The sequence below is a fragment of the Pelophylax lessonae genome (genome assembly GCF_965119305.1).
Source record: "Pelophylax lessonae genome assembly, chromosome: 3".
NCBI classification, from domain to species: Eukaryota; Metazoa; Chordata; class Amphibia; order Anura; family Ranidae; genus Pelophylax; species Pelophylax lessonae.
In genome coordinates, this window is record NC_138770.1 from 187317042 (window position 1) to 187344910 (window position 27869).

At 45.4% G+C, this 27869-nt stretch overlaps 1 protein-coding gene across 1 annotated transcript in view; it reads right to left on the reverse strand.

Moving 5' to 3' along the window:
- The window catches only part of GK5 (glycerol kinase 5), a 110860-nt gene that overhangs the window by 14644 nt on the left and 68347 nt on the right, over window positions 1–27869 (reverse strand). Inside the window, exons 7-13 of the mRNA XM_082248902.1 lie at window positions 23304–23365; window positions 9663–9736; window positions 9506–9566; window positions 9260–9386; window positions 8952–9056; window positions 6149–6243; window positions 5463–5566 (exon numbers count right to left, since the gene is read on the reverse strand). Of these exons, the coding sequence (XP_082105028.1) occupies window positions 5463–5566; window positions 6149–6243; window positions 8952–9056; window positions 9260–9386; window positions 9506–9566; window positions 9663–9736; window positions 23304–23365 (628 nt within the window). The remainder of the gene's footprint in view (window positions 1–5462; window positions 5567–6148; window positions 6244–8951; window positions 9057–9259; window positions 9387–9505; window positions 9567–9662; window positions 9737–23303; window positions 23366–27869) is intronic.

The following is a 27869-nucleotide window of genomic DNA, read 5'->3' on the forward strand; positions in this document are numbered from 1 at the left end:
ATCGTCCAGGTAACCGAGGATAGCAATCCTCTGTACCCGTAACAAGGCTAGAACAGGAGCCAACACTTTGGTAAACACCGTTGGAGCCGAAGCGAGGCCGAAAGGCAACGCCACAAACTGACAGTGCTCCTCCGCTATTGCGAATCGGAGGTACCTCTGATGACCCTCATAAATAGGGATGTGTAGATACGAATCCTTGAGGTCGATGGAAGCCAGGAAATCCCCTGGACTCAGAGATGCCACCACCGACCGGAGGGACTCCATTCGGAACTTCTGAACTCACACAAAGCGGTTTAGATACTTTAAGATCAGAATCGGACACACCTTGCCCTCCTTCTGGGCACTGTGAACAGATTTGAGTAAAAACCCCAAAACCTGTCAAGCTGTGGAACCCGGGACAACCACCCCTTGGGCGAGGAGATCCTGAACCGCCCGATGGAGATCTCGGAAACGAACGGGGGTTAAATGAAGATTTGAGGGGAAGAATCCGTCTGCTGGGCGAGATTGAAACTCGATCTTGTACCCTGAACGAATGAATTCTTGAACCCACCTGTCCTGAATCTTGGCCAGCCAAGGTTCGGGAAACCAGTGCAGACGTCCCCCCACCCCTGAAATGGGTGAGGGCGCCCCTTCAGGCTGAGGCGGACTGAGCCACTGTGCCAGCCTGGGCGGCTTGACTTGCCCGCCCAGAGCTTCTTCTGGCCACTAGAGGCCTTGAAGGACTTACCTTTATCTTGTGCCTTGAAGGCACAAAAGGACCCCTGGTTAGGTTTAAAGGAGGGACCCCGCTTGCCGCGGAATGATTTTCCCCCGGACACCTGGGGCAGCAGAGTGCTCTTGCCTCCAGTGATCCCCTTGACAAGTTAATCCAGAGAGTCCCCAAAAAGACGACTCCCCGCATAAGGGATGTCAGACACTCTTCTTGGAAGACTGGTCAGCCGACCAGCTTTTTAACCAAACGATGCGACGAATCGCAACCGCTGAAAGGCCGCGTCACACAGGTATAAAAATAGCCTGACCCATTTGATCCACCATCTCCAGAGCAGCAGGAGAGGCGGAGTCAGCAATCAGAGTGCGCTTAAGCGTCTTGGCCCACTCCACAACAGCCTGAGAGACCATTACCGAAGCGAACGCGGGTTTCAGCAAGGAACCCGCTACCAGATAGATGTGGCGGGAAAGTTTCCACCCGCCTATCCGCCGGGTCTTTAAACACCGGAGAATCCTCTGCGGGCATTAAAGTGGCCTTATTTAACCTGGACACAGTGTGGTCCACCTTAGGAGCTGCAGTCCAGCAAGAATCCACCGGATCCGCAAAGGGATAACGGTACTGAAATCTCCTTGGCACCACAAAATTACGTTTTATATGGCGCCATTGTTCAATCACGGTTTCGTTAAACTCTTCGGGACAAGGAAAAACCTGACCCGATTTCTGGGCTTTGCGGGTCCCAAAGGAAGACAGCTTACCCGACAGGTGGGGCTCATCATCCAAATAAGTGCGGACACCGCAGCGCGGTCCCGTGCTGATCCAGAGGAGGAATCCTCCTCCTCCACATCCGACTGAGAGGACTGAGACCCCTCAGGGGGTACGCTGTCCGTGGCAACCAAATCTGGCTCTGAATCAGAAGACTGAGAGGGCATAGGCCTTTTCTTAGAAGCCCAGTCAGACATCAACAAATCCACTTTTGACGCTAAAGTCGCAAGTGCAGCAGTAAGTGAGACTATAGCAGAGCAGAGGATTCAGGAGTACCTGAACCCTCTACCAGATCTGGGGGGAATTTGCTATCCTGGGACTCCATAATAGCAATCTCAATTTAAATGACGCTGGCCCTTTTTCCACTTAAGCCCCGGAAGACTTCCTGACCAGGGGGTTTTTTGCAATTTTTTACTGCGTGACTTGAACGGACAATTGCGCGGTCGTGCAACGCTGTAGCTAAACAAATTTCATGTCCTTTTTTTCCCACAAACAGAGCTTTCTTTTGGTGGTATTTGATCACCTGTGCGATTTTTTGATCATGCGCTATAAACAAAAAAAGAGCGTAAATTTTGCAAAAATAACAATATTTTTCACTTTTTTTTATATGAAATTCCCCCCCAAAAAAATGTAAAAATCAAAATTTTACCAATTTGTTTTATGCTACATATGTTTGGTTAAAAAAAAAAATTGCAAAAAGCGTATTTTGATTGGTTTACGCAAAAATTATCGCGTTTACTAACAAAGGGAAAGATTTTTGTCATTTCTGGTGTTTTTTTTTTTTTTTAACGAGTAATGGCGGCGATCTGCGATTTTTTTTGCGGTACTGCGACATTGCGGCGGACAGATCGGACCCTTGACTGACATTTTTGACACTTTTGGGGTTACCAGTGACATTACTGCAGTAATCAGTGCTATACATATGCACTGGTACTGTAAAAATGACACTGGCAGGGAAGGGGTTAACTGTATTGGAGAGGGAGGGGTTAAGTGTGTCCTAGGGGCATGTTTCTAACTGTGATGGGACATGTCTCCTATTGTAAAAACAGATCAACGGTTCTACATAGTAGAACCGTCTGATCTCCATTTTTACACAGGGGAGAATGACAGGCGGCTTGTTTACATAACCCGCCCGCCTTTCTCCCGCTCTACCGACGATCGTAGTGTGACTGGCGGACATCGGGTCCACCGGTCACACGCGCGGACTCCTCTGTGAACGGGGCGGGCGCGCGCCCGCTATTGGCTCAAAAGCCGGTCCCAGGCTAGTGACGTAGACCTACGTCACTCTGCCTGGCCGGGTCTGACTGCCGCAGTAAATATACTGTGCGCAGTCGGCAAGCGGTTAAATCGACGATACCCGCAGTCCCCACCGCAAATTGAGAGCAAGTCCTGTGCTACAGAAAACTGCAAAAAATGAATGCTAGCAAGAATGCAGGCCAGGAAATACAATAAAAGCCCCCCACAGTGTGCTATATTTGCCCCACGCTGTTGAACGATCTGAAGAGAAGAAGGAGGAAGTAACCTCACGCCCCTAGAGGCAGAAACAGCCCTGAGCCACAAAAAAATGGTTGCCAATACAAGTCTATAGGAAAAGCTCTGGGAAAATGGCCGCTGTCCACACAAGGACAGTTTGCCCACACTAAAGGTGGCGCCCGATCGGCGCCCAAAGCATAATAGAAAATGACTGCTGCCCTCACTATGAGGCCAAACAGCCTGCCCACACCCAAAATGGCGGCCGCGCGGTTTTGCGCCAAAAGCGGCCCCCACACACCATGTACTGTTCCCCAAATAGTTGCACAAGCACCTCAGGGACATAGGAGACCCCCGCAACCCCCCATACAGCGGTGGAACCGCCACAGCGCCCCCGCAGGGACCAGGAAGGGACACACAGGGACCGCACCTACAGACATGAGGGGGACATCACAGAACCCATACCGAACTGCCATCCCCATAAAGCAGAGGGCCCACATACACACCCCAACAGAAAATGCCAGAGACAGAGGGGTAGCATGGTACTCACCGGTCCAGCGAAAACGTGGGTACCGCTCTGACAGGAAGCCTCCCACCCTGAGTGAGGGTGCCGTCAGCCGAAGGGGATGCTAGAAACACGCAGGCGTACCGCAGTTAAGACATCCCGGCGAAGATAGCAACTTTGCAGGCTCGACCCTGAGGTCAGGGACATAGTCGTTTGCGAGGCCTGGGCGTACCAATAACCTGCTAACACTCGATGGCAGGCTGGGATTCCCTAAGGCTCTAGAATAACCAGTGCGATTCCCAGCTCCGCAAACGCTGTAGTCTTCCGAAGTCCAACTAACTAAGCACAGGAACAAATAAAAAGCAAAAAGCTAGCTTTTAAAAGAAAAAACACTTTTCTAGAGAGAAAACATAAAAAGAAGAAAAAAGCTGAGACCGCAGCCCCAGCCAGGGAGAAGCCAGCCTACTCCTAAGCTAGGCAGCAGCAAACTGAATTGGGAATTAAGCTAGCTGGGGGTATTGACCAGCGGGACAGCCCCCTGTAGGTGTGTCTATACAAAGTTCTGTGGATATTCTAACAAAATCTTCTGCCTAGCTTACTCCTGAGGAGAAGGCCAATACCCAGACGTGCAGATTGTATGATTGGGCGGCGAGTTAAGTCGCTGCGAATAAAGTTGCTGCAACTTGAAGGCATTGGTTTTAGTATCGGAGCATTTGCACAAGTACAAATACTCATGTAAATGCTTAGTATCAGCACTGATACTTGTATTGGTGCAACGCTAATGACTGGAATTTTCTCTAGGGTCTCTGCTATAAAAAAAAAAAAAAAAAAAATCGATATATTGTTTGGGGGTTCCAAGTAATTTTCTAGCAAAAAATACTGATTTTAACTTGTAAGCAACAAGTGTCAGAAAAAGGCTTAGTCTTTAAGAGGTTAAACTGACCTCACTTAGCGCCGGTTCACATTACCGCGACGCTACTTGCAGGGGCGACCTCCGAGATCGCGGTGCGAGCAGCGCGCCGCGACCTCGGAGCGGCCGCTACGGACTTCATAACATTGAAGTCTATGGCGGTCGCCTCCTGGTCGCCCCAAAGAAGCTCCGGACCCTTTTTCTAGGTCGGAGCGACTTGTGTCGCTCCTATTAGAACGGGTCCGCAGCTTCCCTATGGGAGGCGACCTGCGGCGACCTGTATAGTTATCTAGTAGCCTTAACAATATTGATAAACATTTGCCAGAGGCTTTTTTTTTTTTTTTACTGCAGTGAGTGAGCAGAGAACAGCTCTGTAAGAATCGAGAACATGCTGTTTTAAGATCGTGAGGGGGGTGAATCGAGATCGCAATTTTTTTAATGATTAAATCGTGCAGCTGTAGCGGGAGCCAATGGCGTTCTGCTGCTGCCTCAGCCAATGAGGAGGAGAGTCCAGGGCAGCAGAGTCTCTCCTGCAACAAAGCTGGATGGAGATGGGACTCCGGTAAGCATTAGGGGGGCTGCTGCCACAAAAAGGTTTTTTATCTTATCTTATCTTAATGCATTCTAAAAACCTTCTGCCTTTACAACCCCTTTAAGGTTGTCATTTGTTAGAATACATAAACATTTCAACTTCTTGCAGATTAAGCCCCGGTTCGCACATATGCAATGCGGGAACCAGCGTGATTCCAGTGCCAGTTCCCACATTGCATCTTCCCCGCAGGTAGTTCACACTGCCCTCTGAACCTCTGCGGGTGTTAACACTCATGCAATCCGATTCCAGTGCGGGGGGGAAAAAGAAAAAAAAAAAGGCTCCTGCACTATTTTTGTGCGAATCCAATGCAAATTCAGCCATAGAACTGATAGAACTGTATGGCTGAATTCGCAATGCACAGACATCGCATGTGATCTGCACAGCATTGCGGTGCGAATCACATGCGATGTCTGACATCGCAGTAGTGTGAACCTGGGCTGATAGAATATTTTTTGCTTTATAGGTTAACTAAAAAACATGCAGATAATGACTTGAGCATGCCATGAATCTATACCTGAATGCCACAGATTCCAGTATAGCCCGAACAAGGTGGCTTTTGCTGGTGGAAGGCTTTAGTCCCATGAATGACGCACATGCATAGGGATCGTTCACTGGAGCCTAAAAGACAAAGTGCTGAATAAGGGAACCCACTCTCTGCCTCGGCATTTTATGTTTTATAGTAATAGATGAACACTTACATACATGTACCGGCAGCAGGAAGGGAGAAAACAGACAAGTTACAAGCAGACAACACAATCTATATGCGTAATCTCTGTCTCCTAGAGCGAGATGTACATGCATATAATACAAATTTACAAATGCAACAAATGTAGCCAGAGACATATCTCGAAAATTAAGAATGATGTTTCTGCTTGTTACAGGAAATTTGTGTTTTCCTTGTGCATTGACCCTTGCACCAGGACCTGAAAGAATTACCTCCTACAGTGTGGATACAATGCAGCCAAGCCAGATTCGTTACAGGTGTGGGTGTTAGAAAGAATATGCCACATATTTCAGCTATTTCTGCACTGCAAGAACCAGCCCACACAACAAACAGCTATGTCTAATAAATAAAGCAAAGTACAATGCAAGAAAGGTCAATATGTAGTTTGTCTCCCATGACACCGAGCTACAGCGCCACTGCTGATTAAGATTGAAAGCAAACATCTTACTGCTGCAATCACTGGACACATATTATACCTGTAAACCTGTAAATGAGGGTACAAAGTAAATTCCTCCAGAGTCTGGGACACTTCTAGCCATTTCTTCTGTGTCTGCGACATCTGTGTAGAGATCTTTAAGAGACAGGAAAGTACTGAATAAGCCATCTGTTCACAGTTATAACATCAGTCATATGGGAGTATCATTTATAAAGTTTAGTAACTCTGGTGCTACAGGGCCACCAGCTATGATGTAAATCTGTCAAGTGCATTTTACAACTTAAAAAATCCCAAGTCAACGAAACTATGCATATACCATAACTGGCCGATCCCTCTGGAAGCTGGAAATCGCCACCATAATCCAGTGATCTCCACTTGTTTCCAGGTGATGTCACTGCCCTAATGAATCCAATCAAAAAATGATTTGCATTCATTCAGAAAAACATTCTCTTAATGGCGCCCGTGTCGAGGGAGCCGACCTCCTATGTTCATAATGCAACAGGGCAGCCGCTCAGCATGGGACCCCAGACCCAAGTGGAGATTACTGAAGTAGTGGTGTCTACTTCCATCTTCCAGGGGCATTGGCCAGGTACAACATGGTATATACCTAGTTACATTGGTCCAAGCTAGACCAGTGTAACCATGAATAAAATATCCATACCCGGAATGCTTCTTAAAAGTGTATGTAAACCCTAACAAATAGCGGTTACTTGTTTTCTTTTGGCCTGTTAAGAGTCCATTCACACTGCCGCGACTTGTGAGGCGACTTGTGTGCCCTCAAGTCGCCCCAAGTTGCTTGACATAACAAAAGCAATGTTAATCATTGAGTGCCGTCTTAATTGGCACTACTGAAGTCGCTCCAACTTCAGAAAAGGGTCCGGTAATACTTTGAGGCGACTTGTATCCAACTTATCCCATATACTTCAATGGGAGTCGCCTCCTTATCTTATTTGAAGCGACTTGTTATCAGACTTTCCAGGAAGAAGGAAAATTAACCATGTATTCCCCCACATTGCAGCCATGCCTACAGTTCCTATATACCATTATCTCTGCCTGGTCTGTGTGAGTGGCACTGGTGGACACATATAAGGTGCACTGGTGGGCAGTGGCACTGGTGGACACTGATACGTGGACACTGATACGTGGCACTGGTGGACACTGATACGTGGCACTGGTGGACACCGATACGTGGCACTGGTGGACACCGATACGTGGCACTGGTGGACACTGATACGTGGCACTGGTGGACACTGATACGTGGCACTGGTGGACACTGATTCGTGGCACTGGTGAACACTTAGTGTGAGGAAAGGGATATGCAGTGTAGTTAGGGTACTATATAGCAGGGATGGGACTCCGCTCCTTTTATGCCAGGGTGACAGAACTCATCCATGTCAGGGTGACCGCCATAAGAAAAAGATCATTTTGCTTAGAATTATTAGTAGAGCAGGGATGGGGCTCCTCTCCTTTTACACCTGAGCGTTTGTTTCAGGCGTTTATTGGGCTTTTTTGTGGACGTCTTTGGAGGCAGGCATGACATCTGAACTTCTGTGTAGGGGTATATACACACACACACACACACACACACATATGTATATATACACATACACACATATAGGTGTGACAGGAGCGGAGCCCCTACCCTGCTCTAATAAAAATTCTAAGAAAAATTATCTTTTTTCTGGTTCTGCACATGCTACAGAGCTGAAACTTCACAGGTACACTTTTTAGACCCCCCAGACACTAAATCCAAAGAAATTTTTTTTCTTTTTAATTTTTTCAATAATTGGCTCTCTATCAAAAATGACAATTTAAGAACTTTTTTTTGGTGGGCAATGAGGAAATGACAACACATCATATTCTGATTGGCCAAATACAAAGTCGTACAAAGTCGTCTATCATACAAGTCGTGCTGAAGTTGCGCTAAGTCGCGCTGAAAGTCGCGCTAACAAGTCGTCCCTTATGAAGGGACTTGGAGGTCGCGGTAGTGTGAACCGGGTCTTAAACCTACTATTGAAAAATGTTTTGTTAGAACTCTTCAATAAGTGCCAAAATATACCTGTTCATCATGTCCAGAATCCAATGCTGCCCTATGTCCTGTACACTTTGAAGTGTTATCGCAGGTAGTATGATGTTCCGGCCCAGCTCATCTATGTGGACCACAGGACATCCCCTGTATGAGGAGAGTAGAAGGTGTTCTGTGGCCCCAACACTTCCTGTCCTATGGTGAAAACACTGCTCCTCTTTAGATGTGCTTTAGAGTGCTGTCACCCTATGGCAGGAAGTATGTTAATTGCAGGATCACCAAGTAAAATTGAAGGGGAGAAAGTCTGAAAAAAGAAAACTAATGTCCACATGTTTGAATGGCAATGTGCAAAGGATTGATTTTTGCACAAGGTAGATTAAAGCTAGGTTTGCAAGGGGATACAACTGTAGTAAAACATTGTATATATGGAAGATCCCCAAAAGTACTGGAGGAGGGATACTTTAGCTGTCTGCAGTATTTTCTGGAGGAAGGACACCACCTGTAAACAGATCACCTCTGAGCCATCCTCACTTTTAGGTCAGCTGACCCAATATTGCAGAATGTGGCCATATACAATGATGTCACAAGTATTTAGCGCAAAATGTCTTTATACAACTGTTAAATACTAAAATGCAGGGGTGTTACATGACCAGTTTAGATAAAGGTTATTTCCCTTTAAATCCAAGAATAACCCTGCCCATATAAAATTTGTGGAACACTCGTTATAAAATCAAAACCACAAGGGGGGGATCAGTCTGATCCTCTCTGGTCATTTGGCTTGCAATATTATGAGACTTACGACTTACTTAGCACTTACTAAGCTCTTGTGCCCACTTTATAGCAGTTCCGGTGTCTGACGCATTGCCCTCTGCTAAACATACCACTTCATTGCCGATCTTCCAGCCAACCAAGGGATACAGACCTGTCAGATGGGAAACAAATAGGATTTCTTCTTCACCCTTTGTAAGTTTGGCATACAACTTCTAAGAAAAGCCACGGTTCCCAAACCTTACTTACCTTAGATTGTCAGTATGTACAGTTGTAAGTTTCTTTATTTTTTTTTAAATAAAAATATGCCCTGAAAAACCCAGTGCAGAAAAGCTAGTTTTTGTTGTCACCACCTACCTGCTATAGAGGTGTGCAGATTGTTCCCTGTGTTGATTGTTATAAATGTTCCTGTTCCCATTGTCAGCTTTACATCTCCCACATCAAAGCAACACTGGCCAAACATGGCAGCTTGCTGGTCAGCCACCTGTCAGAAGAGAAGACGCAATTACTAGATTTTTGGGTGCATTAACCATTTCTGACAAATCAGTGGCATCTGAGTACACCGGAATATTGTTTGTTTAAGAACTAGTCATAATCACTCACCAGTGCCCGTATGGGGATTGGCGTTCCAAATATGCTGGGATTTACTACTCCAAAGCTGTGGCTGCAGACACAGAATATAAAGTCATAATTACCATGAGGGAAACTTGCAGCAGAAGCACGGCATGAAGATAAAGATGTGGAGTATGTCTGCAGTTACCTGGTGTCCTCAACAGGAGGAAATATTGAGAGGGGGATGGACAGTACAGAGCAGAGAAAAGAGCTCCAACTCATCTGTAACAGAAAAGGGAGGTAAAGCATTGAAAATACAAACTGGGGTGTACCCTCGCGCTATCACGCTCAACAGTATAAACTCAGGAGAATAGCCGCAAACACCAGAAATGACAAATTCCTTATGTCAAGTAAAGCAAATTGATAAAAAAATATACATACAAGATTTCATACAATAGGAGATTCAGCACTTGTGCACTTTATTATATATTTCTGTTTCACAAGTTTACCATTTTTATTCATCGCTCAGGCACTTTCATTCATACGGATTCAGCACTTGGGCACTTTATTATATACTAGACATTAAGCCCGTTAAATTAACGGGCGCTAGAACATATGGCTGACTGAGCGGGGGCTGCGCGCATGGTACAGGGGAATGCGGGGCTGCGCGCATGGTACAGGGGAATGCGGGGCTGCGCGCATGGTACAGGGGAATGGGGGGCTGCGGGCATACTACAGGAGATGCAGTGCTGCAGGCATGGTACAGGAGTACCATGCCTGCAGCATTGCATCTCTTGTAGTATGCCTGCAGCCCCGCATAATGGCAGGCAGTGCAGCAGTGGAGGAATCTCACTTACCTGTTCCTGATATGTGCTGGGGAGGATGTGGGAGCTCCTCTGTGTCGGAGGCCGGGTCCCGGGTGTTGGGGGTCACCCCCAATAATGGTGCGGTGTGAGGGCCGTTCTGAATTCCTATGTGCTGGGGGCGGGCACTGACCTTTTTAGGCTGGGGGAGCTCCTCTGTGTTGGAGGCCGGGTGTTGGGGGTCACCCCCGATAATGCTGCGGTGTGAGGGCCGTTGTACTGCCGATAGTTTCAGTAGTCTCCGTATGTGCTGGGGAGGCGAAGTTTCCGATCAGTTGCCTTATATTTAAAAATGGCGCCACCTGGCGCCACGCGTCACTGCGTATGCGCCGCCGCTCGGGAAAGCTCGGATACGTTCGGGTATTCCTGGAAATAGCCGAAGGTGTACGGCTTTTACTGAGCGGCGGCGCATGCGCAGTGACATGTTGGCGCCGGGTGGCGCCATTTTTAAATCTACGGCAACGGATCGGAACTCCGCCTCCCGAGCACATACGGATTCAGAACGATGGCTGCTGAAACGATCGTCAGTACAACGGCCCTCACACCGCAGCATTATCGGGGGTGACCCCCAACACCGAGGAGCTCCCTCAGCCTAAAAAGGTCAGTGCCCGCCCCCAGTCCCAACGGCTGTCCTGTGGCACATGCGCAGTAGCGCATTTCCATGGACACAGGGAATCTGGACGCAGGGACACTGGGGTTTTATTAATATAGATCTCCGTTTCACAAGTTTACCATATTTTATTCATCGCTCAGGCACTTTCATACATACAGATTCAGCAGTTGTGCACTTTATTATATATTTCTGTTTCACAAGTTTACCATATTTTATTCATCGCTCAGGCACTTTCATACTACAGGAGATTCAGTACTTGTGCACTTTATTTAATTCTTATCCACAATTTTTCCATATGCCATTAATTTTGGGATATTTCATTTGTGATTTAGTCTAAGACCTAGCGCGCCTGTCTTATAGTCCTTTTATTATTCTAGAATAGTGCAGCACTATCTTTTTTATATCAAAGCATTAAAAATGTTCCTTTTTTTTTTTAAACTACACAACAGCTATTCTTCGAAAAGACAGGAAAGAGCAAGTAATACAAAGTCTGAATACATGATTTTGCCAGGAAAATCTTCCTCCTTGGAGTGGGGGTGTACCAGTGATCTCAATATGGAAGTGACCGTAGTTTGACAACATGACCTGGAAAAAAACACCCGGGGAGGGAATGGGCATTGTGAAAATTCCTGATGATTCAGCTATAAAATTTAACGGCTTTGTGTGTTATAGGCAGGGGGTGCTGCGTAACATAGAAAGCTTAGAACCACAGGTCTGGTTTGCAGTACAAAACTTCAGTGTTTCTGTTTAGAGGCATCTTCAGGGCAAAATCTATCCTTTACTATACTTTAGAGCAGAGTGCACATAGTGACACCTTCCCATAGTTTATTTTACTGCCGAGTATGCAGAGAAACTTGTGTTCAAAGGGATAGATGCGGCCCTTTTCATTTAACTTGTGATATCATGTAACTATTGGAGGGTGTCCTAAATTGCCTTCATGATGTAAGCTGTTTAGGGCTACTGCTAGGGGGGGAAAAAAAAAATACTTTTGACCCTGCAGACTGTAAAACCTCTGCACAGTGAAGTCAGCTACAGCAAGTTCCCCCTGTGTATAGGTCATTTAACAAATGAAGATAGGCAGAGGGCTTCCCATCGCTTGTGTGCTCAGAAAGACATGTCTTCCTATGTCCACACTTTGCCCAAGAAGCACATAAAAAATATCCCTCTGTTCACTGCTGGCCCAATGCACATAATTTAATGAGCCAGCAAAAGTTTTTTTATAGTATAGCAGCTAAGTTGGTTCAAGCAAATAACTGATTTTAAAGAACTTTGATTTTAAAGGCTACCTTCACCTTTTGACAAAAAATATTAAATGCACATTTTTTTTGCAGGTGAAAAAATGCACATTTTTTTTGCAGGTGAAAAAATGCACATTTTTTTTGCAGGTGAAAAAATGCACATTTTTTTTGCAGGTGAAAAAATGTTTTTTTTTTTTATTTCTGGAGCCTGTAATGCATTGCACCAGGTTTCAGCAGATCACTGATGCCACGCAAGTCTCCTGCAGACTGTCAGTGTATCAGCTTGCTTGTACCTCACACCAGGAAGCCGATACATTCAGACAGGAAGAATGAATTAACTACCACAGCGCTCACAGCCCCATGGTAGTTAATTAAAAACTACAAGCCAACAGCCTGTAGTTTTCCCATTCACAAAGCGTTGGGAACGAGTGATGCGAGACCTTCTGGTCCTCCAATGGCACTGTGGTAAGCCAGCAAAACTGACAGCTTCAGTTCCGGGTTCTGTAGTGGGATGGAAATCCCGTTGAGGCACCGGTGGGCAGGGCAACCCCCCCCTCCTGCCTCTTGTAAAAGCAATCCAGTGGCTAATTATCCGTTCAGATGGCTTTTACTTAAAAGCCAATCGCCTCCTTTAAACAATACTGGGATGATGCCTGTAGGTGCAGGCATCATCCCGGTATACCACTTGAAAGCCACACATGTAAATATACGAATTGCGGTCTTCAAGTAGTTAAGTGCAAACCCTATTGGCTAATCACAGTCCTTGGTTCTGGGGACCAATGAAATGGCAGTAATTGCAAAAAATCTCAGTTCTGCTGTGTACATCCTGACTGCATGGAAACCAATGTAAAGCAATTATCATTTGGGTATGCATGGCAGCAAATTGGTGTTGGCCGCCTTCATGTAATTGATGGCACGCTGAACGCATAAAAAATTTGTCAACACCATACTGGTACCAAAACTGCTACCTTCCATCAGGTATCCCTTTCCCAACAACATACCTTTTCTATTTCAGCAGTATTCAGCTCCATGACACCAAGCAAAAATATGTCAATCAGTGGTTCCCAAAAAAAGTCCATTCCATTGTTCACCTGGCCAGGAAATAACCCTGACCTGAACCCAATAGAACATTTTTGGCATAGTTTGAAAGGCCTTGTATGAATGAGGCATCCATCAAATAAAAGGCAATTAATTGAGATCATAATTGCTTCCTGGCATGACATAATAATGAAGGAAGAGCTTCAAATACTTGTTGGCTCAATGAGACGTCCCTGTGATGTGGTTTCAAAGAATAAAGGCCACCCTACTAAACACGGATAGTACATTGAAACCATAGGTGCATTACAGTATATTCAGCATGATTGCAGTATTCCCTGCATAACTTTTTTGTACTGCATATAACTTGTATTCTGTTGTTTGTATTGAATTCAGCATTAAAGTAGAAGTCCACCTTAACACTAAAATCCCTGCATCTACTGACTCCCACATTCTAACACTAACATCTACCCTGTAAAGAAAGAAAAAAAAAAAAATCAGTATACATATCTTTTTTGAAGCTGATCTGACCCGATCCCATGCTGAGCTGTCAGCCGCAGCTTTGCTGTGGAGGCGGGTGCAAAGGACACATCCAACAACAAAAGCCCCATAGTAAGTCTATGGGTGATGTCACTTCCCATTAATTTCACAGCCGCTGTCGACTGTGTCCTCTGCAGAGCTTCCGCCGGATGGAGACAATAACGGATCGGCTTCAAAAAAGGTATGTATAGATATTTCTTCTTTACAGGGCTAGATAGGTAAGTGTAAGGTTGTGGATGTCTATAGATGCAGGGCTTTTAGTTTTTACATGGACTTAACACTTTAAATTGTCTTTAATGTGACATATAAACATTTGAATTTGGTGTAAAACAACATTTCCTATAAGCCTGCAAAGTTTCAAAACATTAACATGTAAAATAAAATAAAAAAAAAAAAAAAAAAAAAAGCGTCCACCATTTTTGCCACCACGATATGGTAACCGCGCTGGGCCCCGCCACAGTGTGAGTATAGGGAAATGCCATACAGCGTTCACACTCATGCAGAGTGTGAGGCACCAGAGTACTGAGGTTTCATTTTTCTCTGCATTTTGTAATCCCAGGTTAGGGTCTAGAGCTTAGAGACTTGAAAAAAAATTGGGTGGAAAGAAGTCTCCAATCCTGTGTCCAGGTCTTACTGAAGACTATGTGTGTGCAGGTGTGCCTACTTGTTAAAAGTGAGGCCCGGCCAAAGTTCAGGAGGCAACCCACTCCTGAGATTTCACTCCATGTTGGAAGAAAGAATCCTTACCTACAGGACAGAGAGTCAGGACAACAGAGTCTGGAGGACTGGGAGAGCTGAGTCCAGGGGACAGAGGAGATCCCCTATTGAGAGGCCAGGGTGTGGGCCTGTGTAGCTGGGTGCTGCAACGAAATGGCTGAGGGTGCAAGGAAGGCCCAGAGGGTAAGGAGAGCTGGGCCTGAAGAATCTTGAATATAGAAGAGTGAGCCATGTGGCTTAGTATTAGCTGTTGTGTTGCTTAAAATCCCCTGCATGGGCTTTGTGAACTTTTCATTTTAACCACATCCATACCGGCATTCCTCTCCCACATGTAAAAATCCTTTTTTTTTTTTTGCTAGAAAATTACCGTATATACTCGAGTATAAGCCGACCCGAATATAAGCTGAGGCACCTAATTTTACCTAAAAAAACTGGAAAAACGTATTGTCTCGAGAAGAAGCCTAGGGTGGGAAATGCAGCAGCTACTGGACCCAACTGGACCACCACGAGACCCAAAACAGGGGCTGTGGACATGGTACAGGAGATGCAGGGCTGTGGGCATGGCACAGGAGATGGTACACAGGCATGGCACAGGAGAATCTCCTGTACCATGCCCGCAGCACTGCATCTCCTGAGGAGATGCAGGGGCTGCTGAGGAGTCTCACTTACCTTTCCGCCTTATATTCAAAAACTGTGCCGCCCGGCGGCAACACGTCACCACGCATGTGCCGTCTGCCCGGGAATAGCCGAACATGTACGGGCTTTCCCAAGCGGCGGCGGCGCATGCGCACTGACCGGGGAAAAGGTAAGGGAGACTGTGACTCAAGTATAAGCCGAGGGGGGCTTTTTCAGCATAAAAAAAAAAAAAAAAACGTGCTGAAAAAGTCGGCTTATACTCGAGTAAATATGGAACTCAGAACTAGGGATAGACCAATATGGTTTTTTTAGGGTCGATACCGAGGGTCGATACCGATATTTTGGTCACAACATATTGGTATCGGCCGATATGTTGAACATTTAAAGTTTTGAACATTAAAGAATTTTTGACTCAAATCTGGTACTGAACATGTTCAATTTTGTTTAATGCTTAATGGCTGGCAGGCACAGGGCCTGTGGGCGGCTGGCAGGCACAGGGCCTGTGGGCGGCTGGCAGGTACAGGGCCTGTGGGCGGCTGGCAGGTACAGGGCCTGTGGGCGGTTGGCAGGTACAGGGCCCGTGGGTGGCAGGTACAGGGCCCGTGGGTGGCTCGCTGGTACAGGGCCTGTGGATGTGGGTGGCTGGCACCAGGCTGCTGTGGGTTGGTGTATGGCTGTGATACAATCCCGGGAAACTAGTCCCGACTCCAGACGAGGCTGTCCAAGGCGAGGGAGGCGGCCTAAGAAGGCAGAATGACATCACAAAAATATTGGCAATATCGTCCAGTTCCAGGGCCGATACTGATATCGGGGAAAGTGCATATCGGCCGCGCCGATAATCGGTCTAGCCCTACTTAGAACCACAAAACATACACACACACACATATATATATTATATTACACACACACACACACACACACACACATATATATATATACACACACAGTATCTCACAAATGTGAGTACACCCCTCACATTTTTGTTAATATTTTATTATATCTTTTCATGTGACAACATTGAACATTTACACTTTGCTACAATGTAAAATAGTGGGTGTACAGCTTGTATAACAGTGTAAATTTGCTGTCCCCTCAAAATAACTCAACACACAGCCATTAATGTCTAAACCGCTGGAAACAAAAGTGAGTACACCCCTAAGTTAAAATGTTCAAATTGAGACCAAAGTGTCAATATTTTGCCTTAACCCTCTTGGGCATGGAGTTCACCAGAGCTTCAAAGGGTGCCACTGGAGGCCTCTTCCACTCCTGCATGACATCACAGAGCTGGTGGATGTTAGAGACCTTAGGCTCCTCCGCCTTCTGCTTAAGGATGCCCAACAGATGCTTAATAGAGTTTATGTCTGGAGACATGCTTGGCCAGTCCATCAACTTTACCCTCAGCTTCTTTAGCAAGGCAGTGGTCATCTTGGATGTGTGTTTGGGGTCGTTATTTTGGAATGCTGCCCTGTGGCCCAGTCTCTGAAGCGCTGCTTCAGTATGTCACAGTACATGTTGGAATTCATGGTTCCCTCAATGAACTGTAGCTCCCCAGTTCCGGCAGCATTAATGCAGCCCCAGACCATGACACTCCCACCACTATGCCTGACTGTAGGCAAGACACATCGGTCTTTGTACTCCTCACCTGGTTGCCGCCACACAAGCTTGACACCATCTGAACCAAATGAGTTTATCTTGGTCTCACCAGACCACAGGACATGGTTCCAGTAATCCATGTCCTTAGTCTGCTTGTCTTCAGCAAAACTGTTTGCGAGCTTTCTTCTGCATCATCTTTAGACCAGTTTGATGCAGTGTGCGGCGTATGGTCTGAGCACTGACAGGCTGACCCCCCACCCCTTCAACCTCGGCAGCACTCATACATCCATTTCCCCAAAGACAACCTCTGGATAGGACAATGAGCACATGCACTTAACTTCTTTGGTCAACCATGGCGAGGCCTGTTCTACTTGGAACCTGTCCTGTTAAACCGCTGTATGGTCTTGGCCACTGTGCTGCAGCTCAGTTTCAGGGTCTTTGCAATCTTCCTATAGCCTAGGCTATCTTTATGTAGAGCCACAATTCTTTTTTTCAGATCCTCAGAGACTTCTTTCCCATGAGGTGCCATGTTGAACTTCCAGTGACCAGTATGAGAGAGTGAGAGCGATGACACCAAATTTAACACCTGCTCCCCATTCACACCTGAGACCTTGTAACACTAATTAGTCACATGACACTGGGGAGGGAAAATGGCTATTTGGGCCCAATTTGGACATTTTTACTTAGGGGTGTACTCACTTTTTTTGCCAGCGGTTTAGACATTAATGGCTGTGTGTTGAGTTATTTTGAGGGGACAGCAAAATTTAAACTGGTATACAAGCTGTACACTCACTACTTTACATTGTAGCAAAGTGTCATTTCTTCAGTGTTGTCACATGAAAAGATACAATAAAATATTTACAAAAATGTGAAGGGTGTACTCACTTTTGTGAAATATATTATATATATTACACACACACACACACACACACACGCGCACACACACACACACACACACACACACACACACAGAAACCCTAGGAAATAAAATGCAGTCATTGCAATGTTTTTATGTCACATGGTATTTTTTTTAAAAGCTATTTTTTTGGAAAAAATTGGGATTTTTGACTTGCTGTAAAATCTATTTCTCTGATGTTTGATGGACACAGCTCCTCAACTTTATGACCATTTGGTTATACTGCCCCCATACAGGAGTAGCACAATAGGCAGAAAAGAAAAGAAAAAAATCATCTATAGGTAGTCCCAGGGGGTATACTTCTTCTCTCTGCTATAGCAACATCAGTTTTGTTACAAGCAGTGTCAGAAGAATTACAAATCCACAGAGGGGTGGGTACTGTGTCCATCAATGAACATCAGAGAAATGGATTTTACAGTAAGTCAAAATCCCATTTTCTCTTTCGTTCATTGACGGACACAGCTCCTGGTCTTCATGACCATTGGGATATCTCAAAAGCAGTGTTAAACATGGTGTGGGAACAGCAAAAAATTCCCAAGGCTAAATAGTAGCCAACCAGGCAACAGGAGCTCAACCAAAAACAATTGGAGCCCACCTGAAAAAAACAATACACCCTCAAATATGATCAGGATCAGGTCTTCTAAACAGCAGCCTGCAAAACCTTGTGGCCAAAAGAAGCATCAACAGATGCCAACAAATCTACTCTACAGAACTTTGTGAAAGTGTGCACCTTGCAAACCTGCATCACTGATGCCTGACAGAAGGCCCAGGGGGCACTGAGTGCCCGAGTAGAGTGTGCCTTGACAGGGAAAGGAGGAACCTGACCCCTGATGAAATAGGCCTAAATAACCGACTGTCTGATCCATCTGGAAATGGTCGCAGAGGAAGTGGACAATCCTTTCGGAGGCCAATCAGTGGGCACAAAATAGTGAGTCTGACTTACTTAAAGACTCTGTAGCTGCCAGATACACCCCAAAGGCAATTTCCTTCAGATGTTTTGGCTTGGGACACAGGGAAGGCAACACAAGGTCTTCATTTAAATGAAAATCAGAGACAACCTTTGGGAGGAATGACAGACAGGAGCGAAGAACCACCTTATCTCTGTGAATCACCAAGTAAGGCGGACGGATGATGCCGCCAGTTCCGACACCCTGTGCGCAGAGGTGATAGCTGCCTTCTGAGACAGCATAAGCAAGGGAATCTCCCAAAGTTTCTCAAAGAGGCTTCTGGAGGACCGAAAGCACCAAAGTGAGGTCCCAAGGCAGCAACAGAGACTGCACTGGAGGAACCAAATGTCAGACCCTCTGAAGAAAGGTACGCACCAGGGAGTGTGTAGTCAAGGGTCATGGGAAGAAGACCGCCAAAAGCCAACACTTGGCCCTTGATGTTACTCAAGGCAAATTTCTGTTCAACCCCCCATTGAAGGAAGGTCACGATCCGAACAACTGGGAAGGAGCGAGGATGAACCTCAAGAGACTCACACCACACAATGTATGTCTTCCCATACGATGGTAGATCTAGAAGTATATTTCCTAGCTTTTAACAGCGTTGGCATCACCGACTCAGATAAAATTCTATCCATCAGCACCTGGCGTTCAGCAGCCAAGCGTTCAGCAGCCAAGCCGCCAAAGCCAGCGACTGTAAAGCAGGATGGAAGATTGGTCCTTGGGACAGCAGATCCTCCCTGAGAGGAAGCCTCAAAGGAACGTCAGCGACCAGCCGCATCAGATTGGCGTACCAAGCCTGGCGAGGGCAGTCCGGAGCCACTAAGATGACCGGAATTCGTTCTGCCTCGATCTGAGTAAAAGCTTTGGCAGAAGCTTGGAGGGGGGAAGTCGTAAATCAGACGATACTGACCCCATGGGGCCACCAGCGCGTCCGCCAAAGGATCCCATGAATGAGCCACAAACCTCTGCACCTGTTGAGCCAAGATGCCAACAGATCCACCTCAGGGGATGCCCCACCGGAGACACAATTGATGAAACCCCTCCGGATGAAGGAACCACTACACTTGGTCCAACGCCTGGCGACTGAGGTGATCCGCCTGCCAGTTTTCCACCCCGGGAATGTGTACGGCGGAGAGGGTTGGAACAAACCGTTCTGCCCACTTTAGAATGCCGGCCACCTCCAGAGCCGCCAGGACAGTTTTTGTGCCCCCTTGGTGATTGACATAAGCCATGGTTGTGGCATTGTCCGAATAATGCGCACTGGACATCCCTGAAGACAATCCGTCCAATGGTCCAGGCAAAGTCTGTTCGCTCAGAGTTCCGAGACATTGATCAGTACTCTGGACTCTTCCAGTGTCCAGATCTCCTGAGCAGAATTTTTGCAGAGGACGCCTCCCCAGCCAGACAGGCTGGCATCCGTAGTGACCACTGTCCAATACAAGGGGACAAAACATTTTCCCTGGCTCAGCCGGATCTGATTGTCCAGAGACTACGGAGTCTTGTCCCATTTGGCCAGAATCTCCCTTTGCAGGGACCTCATATGAAAACTAGGCAAACAGGACCGCCTCGAAGGTAGACACCATCATGCCCCAGCACCCGCATGCAGATCCAGAGGGATGATCATCTGCTGGCCAGCAGGGGACAAATTGCAGCCTGCAATTTCTGGAGTTTGTCCACAGGAAGGAACACTCTGGCTAAGGCCGAGTCCAGAGTCAGACCAAGATAGGGAGGAGATCTCAGGCTTTCCTGCCAAACACACAGCAGTGTTTACAACTGCCAGGGCCAGGCGTGAGGTCATAATGTCATGCCCCCCCTCAAGAGCCAGATGACCGGGGACCTCAGGGGTCCTCAGTAAGCTCTATGGTAAACTTCCGCCACTTCCCCTCCCACCGCCTGTAAAAACAATCAAATGACTGAACAGCTGCTATGATTATTTTTACGGTGCAGTGTCGCTGGCAGAAAATAAAAAAATAATATCTGAGTGATGCCTGTAGCTGCAGGCATCATTCAGATATCTCTGCTGAAAGTCCAGGACGCATATGACGTTCAGCAGTATGGAAGTGGTTAAAGAGCTGGCAACCCTTAAAAACCACATTTCGCACTGGGTACACACACTATGTTGTCAAATTAGGACGCCTGCCTTTACACGCACATGAACTTTATTGGCATCCCAGTCTTAGTCCGTAGTGTTCAATATTGAGTTGGCCCACCCTTTGCAGCTATAACAGCTTCAACTCTTCTGGAAAAGCTGTTCAGAAGGTTTAGGAGTGTGTCTATGGGAATATTTGACCATTCTTCCAGAAGCGCATTTGTGAGGTCAGGCACAGATGTTAGATGAGAAGGCCTGGCTCTCAGTCTCTGCTTTAATTCATCCCAAAGGTGTTCCATCAGGTTAAGATCAGGACTCTGCAAGTCAGTCAAGTTCCTTCCTCCCCAAACTCGCTCATCCATGTTTTTATGGACCTTTGTGCACTGGTACGCAGTCATGTTGACAAAGGAAGGGGCCACCCCCCAACTGTTCCCACAAAACTGGGAGCATGAAATTGTCCAAAATGTCTTGGTATGCAGATGCCTTAAGAGTTCCCTTCACTGGAACTAAGGGGCCAAGCCCAACCCCTGAAAAAAAAAAAACCCCACACCATAATCCCCCCCCCCCCTCCACCAAACGATTCTGACCAGTGCACAAAGCAAGGTCCATAAAGACATGAATGGGCAAGTTTGGGGTAAAGGACTGGCCTGCACAGAGTCCTGACCTCACCCGATAGAACACCTTTGGAATAAATTTGAGCAGAAGCTATAAAAAGAAAAAAAAAAAAAAAAGGAGAAAATACCGTGACAATGTCCAAAAAAGTGGCCAGCACAACACAGGACAAGTGTAGATAAAAGTAATAGCAATATGTGCAGCGCTAATAAAGATATCTTTACACTAACCAATAATAGATCCTTAAACCATGTATGGATATCATATATGAATAGTCAAATGCTAAAATCAATGTGAAAATCCATTGTGGAATTAAAAATAAAAACATTCCAATAAAAGTGATACAACAAAATAGTGACAAAAAAAACATCACCATAAGCGGGACACGACATTAAAGTGAAAAAGTGCAAAGAATTAAAGTCCATACAAGTCCAAATAAATGTGTATAAAACGGATCTTCAAAATATGCTCCAACATGGGTACTAAATGTAAAACCACAACGAAAAAATATTATTGTGAAGAGAACCACCACGACAGAGAGACTTACTGGAATGAGTGGACCCAGTTTGGCATACGCCTAATGGGTCGGCTTATGCGATGGTATCTGCACTCCAATAAGGCAAGGAGAAAACGATATGGCCGTTCCTCACACCACTCTCCAAGTAACTCTTTTTGCTGGAATATTCCTTGTCCGCCCTCAGTAGAGGATGAGCAACAATACTCTCAGGCACAGATAGATTCTTCTCCAGCAAATGTTCAGTGTATGGATCATCAAAAAAAAAAGGAAACAAAAAACCTCCACATAGTGTAAAACCATACAATGAAGGTATTTATTAAAAGTGCAGAACACTTATAATTCAGTTGTCAAAAAAGCACATTCAAATGTACCGTATATACAGCATGGGTATGAAATGGAACGGACAGAAGTCGGCCAACAGGTTTCATCTAACTAGATCCCAGATGAGGCCTAGACGAAAACGCAAAACAGGTTTCCTTTTTTGATGATCCATACACTGAGCGTTTGCTGGAGAAGAATCTCTGTGCCTGAGAGTATTGTTGCACTTGCTCATCCTCTCCTCAATCTTTCTACTGAAGGCGGACAAGGAATATTCCAGCAAAAATAAAGAGTTGCTTGGAGAGTGGTGTGAGGAAAGGCCATATTGTTTTCCCCTTACCTTAATGGAGTGCAGATACCGTTGCATTAGCCAACCCATTAGGCGTATGCCAAACTGTGTCCACTCGTTCCGGTAAGCCTGTCGGTGGTGGTTCTCTTAACATTATTTTTTTGGTCCTGGGTTTACATTTAGTACCCAGGTTATTTTTTAATTGATGAATTAAAAAAAAAAAAAAAAAAAAACATTTCATACCTTAGCACCAGGCTAAACATACTTCCTTGCATATAAAAATTACTAAAAGAATGAGAGAGCATAACGTTCCCTAATCCAATGTGTACCACCACATCAACCTGTGCAGTGTCCTAGGCTGGTCATACACAGTGAAAATTTCTTTCGCGGGTTGCAGGAAAGAAATTTGCACGATACCCCCCATCAACACAGACCATGCTGACAGGGGAATCAGCAATTGCCTTCTACCGGCGGGGGTGGGGGAAGCCGTCCCTGCTGGGTGAAGGCAGTGATTATCGCTAGCAGACACTAGCGATAATCACAAGGGAATCTGGCAGGCTTGTTGTACCCAAATTGATCGATCAACTTGGTACATTCAGCCTGGCCATTAACGGTTCGAATCTCGGCTGGTTCCTTCTGAATCGGCTGAGATACGAACAATGTATGGCCGTCCTTAGTAAGGCCCAGATTATATGTTTTCTTGTGTGTTATCCTCCTGCACCGCAACAACACTGCTTTATTTGTATTAGCCATCACTGCTCGGCTGGCAAGTATTCCCTCCCAGAGGGTCTATGTATGTAGAAAACCTAAAATCTGCTGCAGATCACCTACAGAGACCACAAGAATTATCAGTGGAACATGTTCTACATTATGGTGAAGCACAGACAGAGGTACTGACAATAGTGACATTGCTTGAATTTACCTACCAAGTAAGGATCAAAAATCGCCGTCCCACTGGCATTTGAATAGTCTGTTGCATGAACAGATCCTGTAATACATTAAAAGATTAGGTCAATTTTAACATTTTTTTTTTAGTTTTCAGTTTGCCTTTCTACAGTTCCCAACTGTATGACAAATGCAGCATAGCAATACACAGAGCAGGCTCACCCGGACACTATTCTGCCTTGGAGAGGAAAGGAGAAGTTTAACTTCGGAACAGGTTATATTTTCCACCCAGATTAAGGGTGGAACATGCAACAGGTCCTAGTAGAAAACGGTGTATATTACACCAGTGCAATTGCACATGGGTGTGAATAATAAATGATATATAAAGAATAAATAGATACAAAAAATAAATAAATCAATAAATATATTCAGTGAATCTATATCAATAATCAATTACGTAAATAAATACACAAATACAAGCAATGTGATTATTATTAATATAATTGTGCTGCGCGGCTCGTCCAAAAAGCTGAAAGCCTAAAAATGTGTCCAAAGGCGATATAGACCGCGCTCAAGAAATCAATACATTGTGATAAGTGCCCATGAAAACTTGTGTCAAAAAACAGCTTTTAAGAGAAGGTATGGTGGGTCCCTTTAATGCCACTAAATTCAAACGTGGGTTTGTGCGCTCCTCCACCGACACCACATGCGCAGCCCACTTACCAGATGTCTCAAGGCTATTGGCAGTAGGTGAATCAGCCTCTACAGCAAACTCCTTATAGCCAGGTATTAAAGCATCCTTTGCTCAATCCCACATCACAGATTATAGTGGTTCACTCGGTCCCATCATATTTTGGGGAGGTATGGAAGTGCGTTCCGGTTTGAGCAACATTTCGTTTTTCCACCTCACTTGCTATTATTTATGGTAATGTAAGTTGATATTATTTTAAACAAATTAAATTATAATCTACTACACTATGGTAGCCTCCTTTCTTCCTCTCCATACCTCCCTAAAATATGATGGGACCGAGTGAACCACTATAATCTGTGATGTGGGATTGAGCAAAGGATGCTTTAATACCTGGCTATAAGGAGTTTGCTGTGGAGACTGATTCACCTACTGCCAATATCCTCGAGATATTTGGTAAGTGGGCTGTGCATGTGGTGTCGGTGGAGGGGCACACAAACCCACATTTGAATTTAGTGGCAATAAAGGGACCCACCAAATCTACTCATAAAAGCTGTTTTTTGACACAAGTTTTCATGGACACTTATCACAATGTATTGATTTCTTGAGCGCGGTCTATATCACCTTTGGACACGTTCAAGGTCCTGCCGCCTCTCCCACCAATCCTCTGCCTCCTGTGACATCGGGTGGGGGTTCTTCTCCCTGCACCTTCTGTCACTTTCACAGTCCTGTTAATGAACAAACCACAGGTACCATCTGCCACTGTGGCTTCAATGGGCTGCAAGGGCACGGATGAGTTCTCTTGTAGTCCACTGACATGTCCTCTGGCTTTCAAACAGAAAGCCCATACAGAGGTAGAGGCTAAAAGCCAGAGGGCATGTCTACAGAAGCCCACATTGCACCCAAGATGTACTGATCGCAGGTGCAATGCTTTCCAGGCCCCTTCTGGAAAAATAATAAATACACTTTTTTTCTGCAAAAATATGTGCATTTATTTTTCCATAAAGGTGAACTTTTCCTTTAAAAAGTACAACACACCGAAAGCTCAATCATCTTTGCAAAGAAGCTGAAGACATCCATGTGTCTGACCCCCCCAATCCAAAAACAGCAATAGAGGCAGCCATTCTGGTCTTTCTGGTACTAAGGTGTCCTTTTATGAACGGGTGAATTTTTTTCTCCGTTGGCTTCTCTACAGTTCTCCAGGGAAAATGATCACATCTGGCACCCCTTTTATGAATGGGAGAACTTCAGTTCGCCCAGGGTGATCAGAGGAGAACAGTTTTCTCGGAGATCTGTGTAGAAGTCAATGGGGCATCTGTAATCTCGTGAGACAAAGCGAGATTACAGTAGTATGAAAATCCCTGGCGCGCTTTAACAAGCAGAGATAAATTATCACTGCTGAGTACACCAGGTTATAAATAATAGTCCCCTTACATAAATATATATATATATATATATATATATATATATATATATATATATATATATATATATATACACACACACTGAATACACACACACATACATTATATATATATATATACACATTAAATATATATCTACGTGTATGTGTGTATATATATATATACATGTATATATATATACATAAATATGGCAGGGGGACATGATTACTGTGTTGGGGGGTCTGAACGAGGAAGAAGGAAGTCGATAATCTTCCTTTTTCCCCCTCAGTTCTCCCCCGATTCTGTCTTCACTCCCCGCTTCACAAGCTCCAGGCTGGTGAACCCGGGAGTGTGAATTCTGACCCAGATCGCCAGTGAAGTGCGGAGATCGCAGCTTCATAGCCTGGCCATTTCTGTGTCTGTCAATGACAGATTCCCGTGTGAAGAGATGATCAGCGGAGAACATGTTCTCCCCCGATCATTTCTGTTTCATAAACTGAGAATGATCGGAAATGAGCTGTGATCAGCAGGATCACTGCTCATCTCTGTTTCATAAAAGGACACCTAAGTTCTAGTGCCATCAATCCACCATGTAATGGAGAGTAAATAAGGCAGACATGTTTGAAGTCTAACCTTTCTGACAACCATGGCTACCCCATAGTACACAGTTCTCATACAATGGAGAAATGATCGATGTCACTCTAGGGCAGGAAGCGTATCACTATCAGGTAAAATGATAATAAAAATGAAAACTAATACAGCCACTAGGACTGGTAAGCTGCAATAGAATATACAAATAATAACATGTTATTTATATGTATGTATGATTTATATAAATAAAAAAAGCTTAAATATATACATTTTGTTTTTTAAAGTGCATTAACCATTTGCCAACCACCTGCAATGTACTGTAGACGGGTGGCAACTGTAGGCAAAGTGACATACCCATACGTTGCTGCCTTCCCCTGCATATGCGTGCCCCCCCCCGCCTGGCTCCCGCTGTGATTGTACATGGTGGGAGCCTGTCGGCAGGTCCCGGCCTGATCGGCTGTGTACAATCACAGCCCAGAGCTGTGTTATTAAACACAGAGCTCTCTATAGGAGGGAGCGATCTATCCGTTTCTCACCCCTGCAAAGCAAGGATAAGAAATATTATTAAAAATTAGCACATAGCACACTTTACACACAGTTAGACACACTTAACCCCCTGCTCGCCCTAGATGTTAACCCATTCCCAGCCGGTATCATTAGTACAGTGACAGTTTATAGTATTATCACTGTATTAGGCCCCTTTCACACATACGGTCCGTTCAGATCCGCTTGTCAGTTTTTTAGGCGGATCTGAACGGATGCCCAATGCATCTCTATGGGGCAGCGGATGTCAGCTGAGACATGTCCGCTGACATCTGATCCGATCTGGACTGTCAAATCTGGACGGACGGAAACCCTATTTTCCATTCGTCTGGTGGATCGGATCGGATGAGAATGGACAGGCGGTTTGTTCTCATCCAATTCCCCCATAGAGGACAGCGGGGATCTGACGGAGCGGTCATCCCCTGCTCAGCGGGGTTTGGCGGATCGATCCCCGCTGAGAAAATCGGAGTCATCTGCCTGCTGAGCGGGGATCGGCGGATCGATTCCCGCTGAGAAAAACGGAGTCTGTCGGCGGAACGGACATGTGTGAAAGGGGCCTTAAGGTCGCTGGTGAGGTCAGTGGCAGTTAGGCAGTCTCCCCATCCCCCCCTCAGTAAGTGTTAGAATGCCCGCTGCACTATGGCAGTCCCAATATATGTCACTGATGGCTGCCATAAGTAGTAAAACCAAAAAAAAAAAAAATTCCAGCATATATGCACACCATAGTTTGTAGGCGCCATAGCTTTCCCGCAAAACCAATCAATATACACTTTTTGGGATTATTTTTATTTTTTTTTTAATTAAAATTGCAGCAGAATACATTTTGGGCAACATTTAGCCCCGGTTCACATTAGTGCGATGACAGACATCGCATGTGATTCAGAGTGCACTGCTCTGAATATCACATATGATGACTGTGCAATGCGAATTCAGCCATACAGATTGTATGGCTGAATTTGCATTAGATTCGGACACAACACGCACAGGACCCTTTTTTGGGTCCGCAGCAGAATCCGATCGCATGGTGGTTCACACCTATGGGATCCGATTCATGTTTGAACTGTGATATGCAAACTGATCTTGGGGTGTTGTTAACTTTGCATTGACATCTCCAGCGATTTGCATATGGACGTGTGAACTGCCTGCGATTAGAATGCAAATCGGGAACGCGCAGTGGTTCGTAGGGTTCCTGCATTGCATATGTGGGAACCGACACTTAGATTTAGATACTTTAAGAAATGCTGTTCAATAGAGTAACTTTTTTTGATTATCGAAAGTAAACTGTGTGCTTGCCTATGCCAGTGCCCCATTTTAAGAATCAGTAAATCCTCCTTTTAACTCCCAGATGATTCTAAACAAGTAGAAGAAAAGACCGAGGGTTT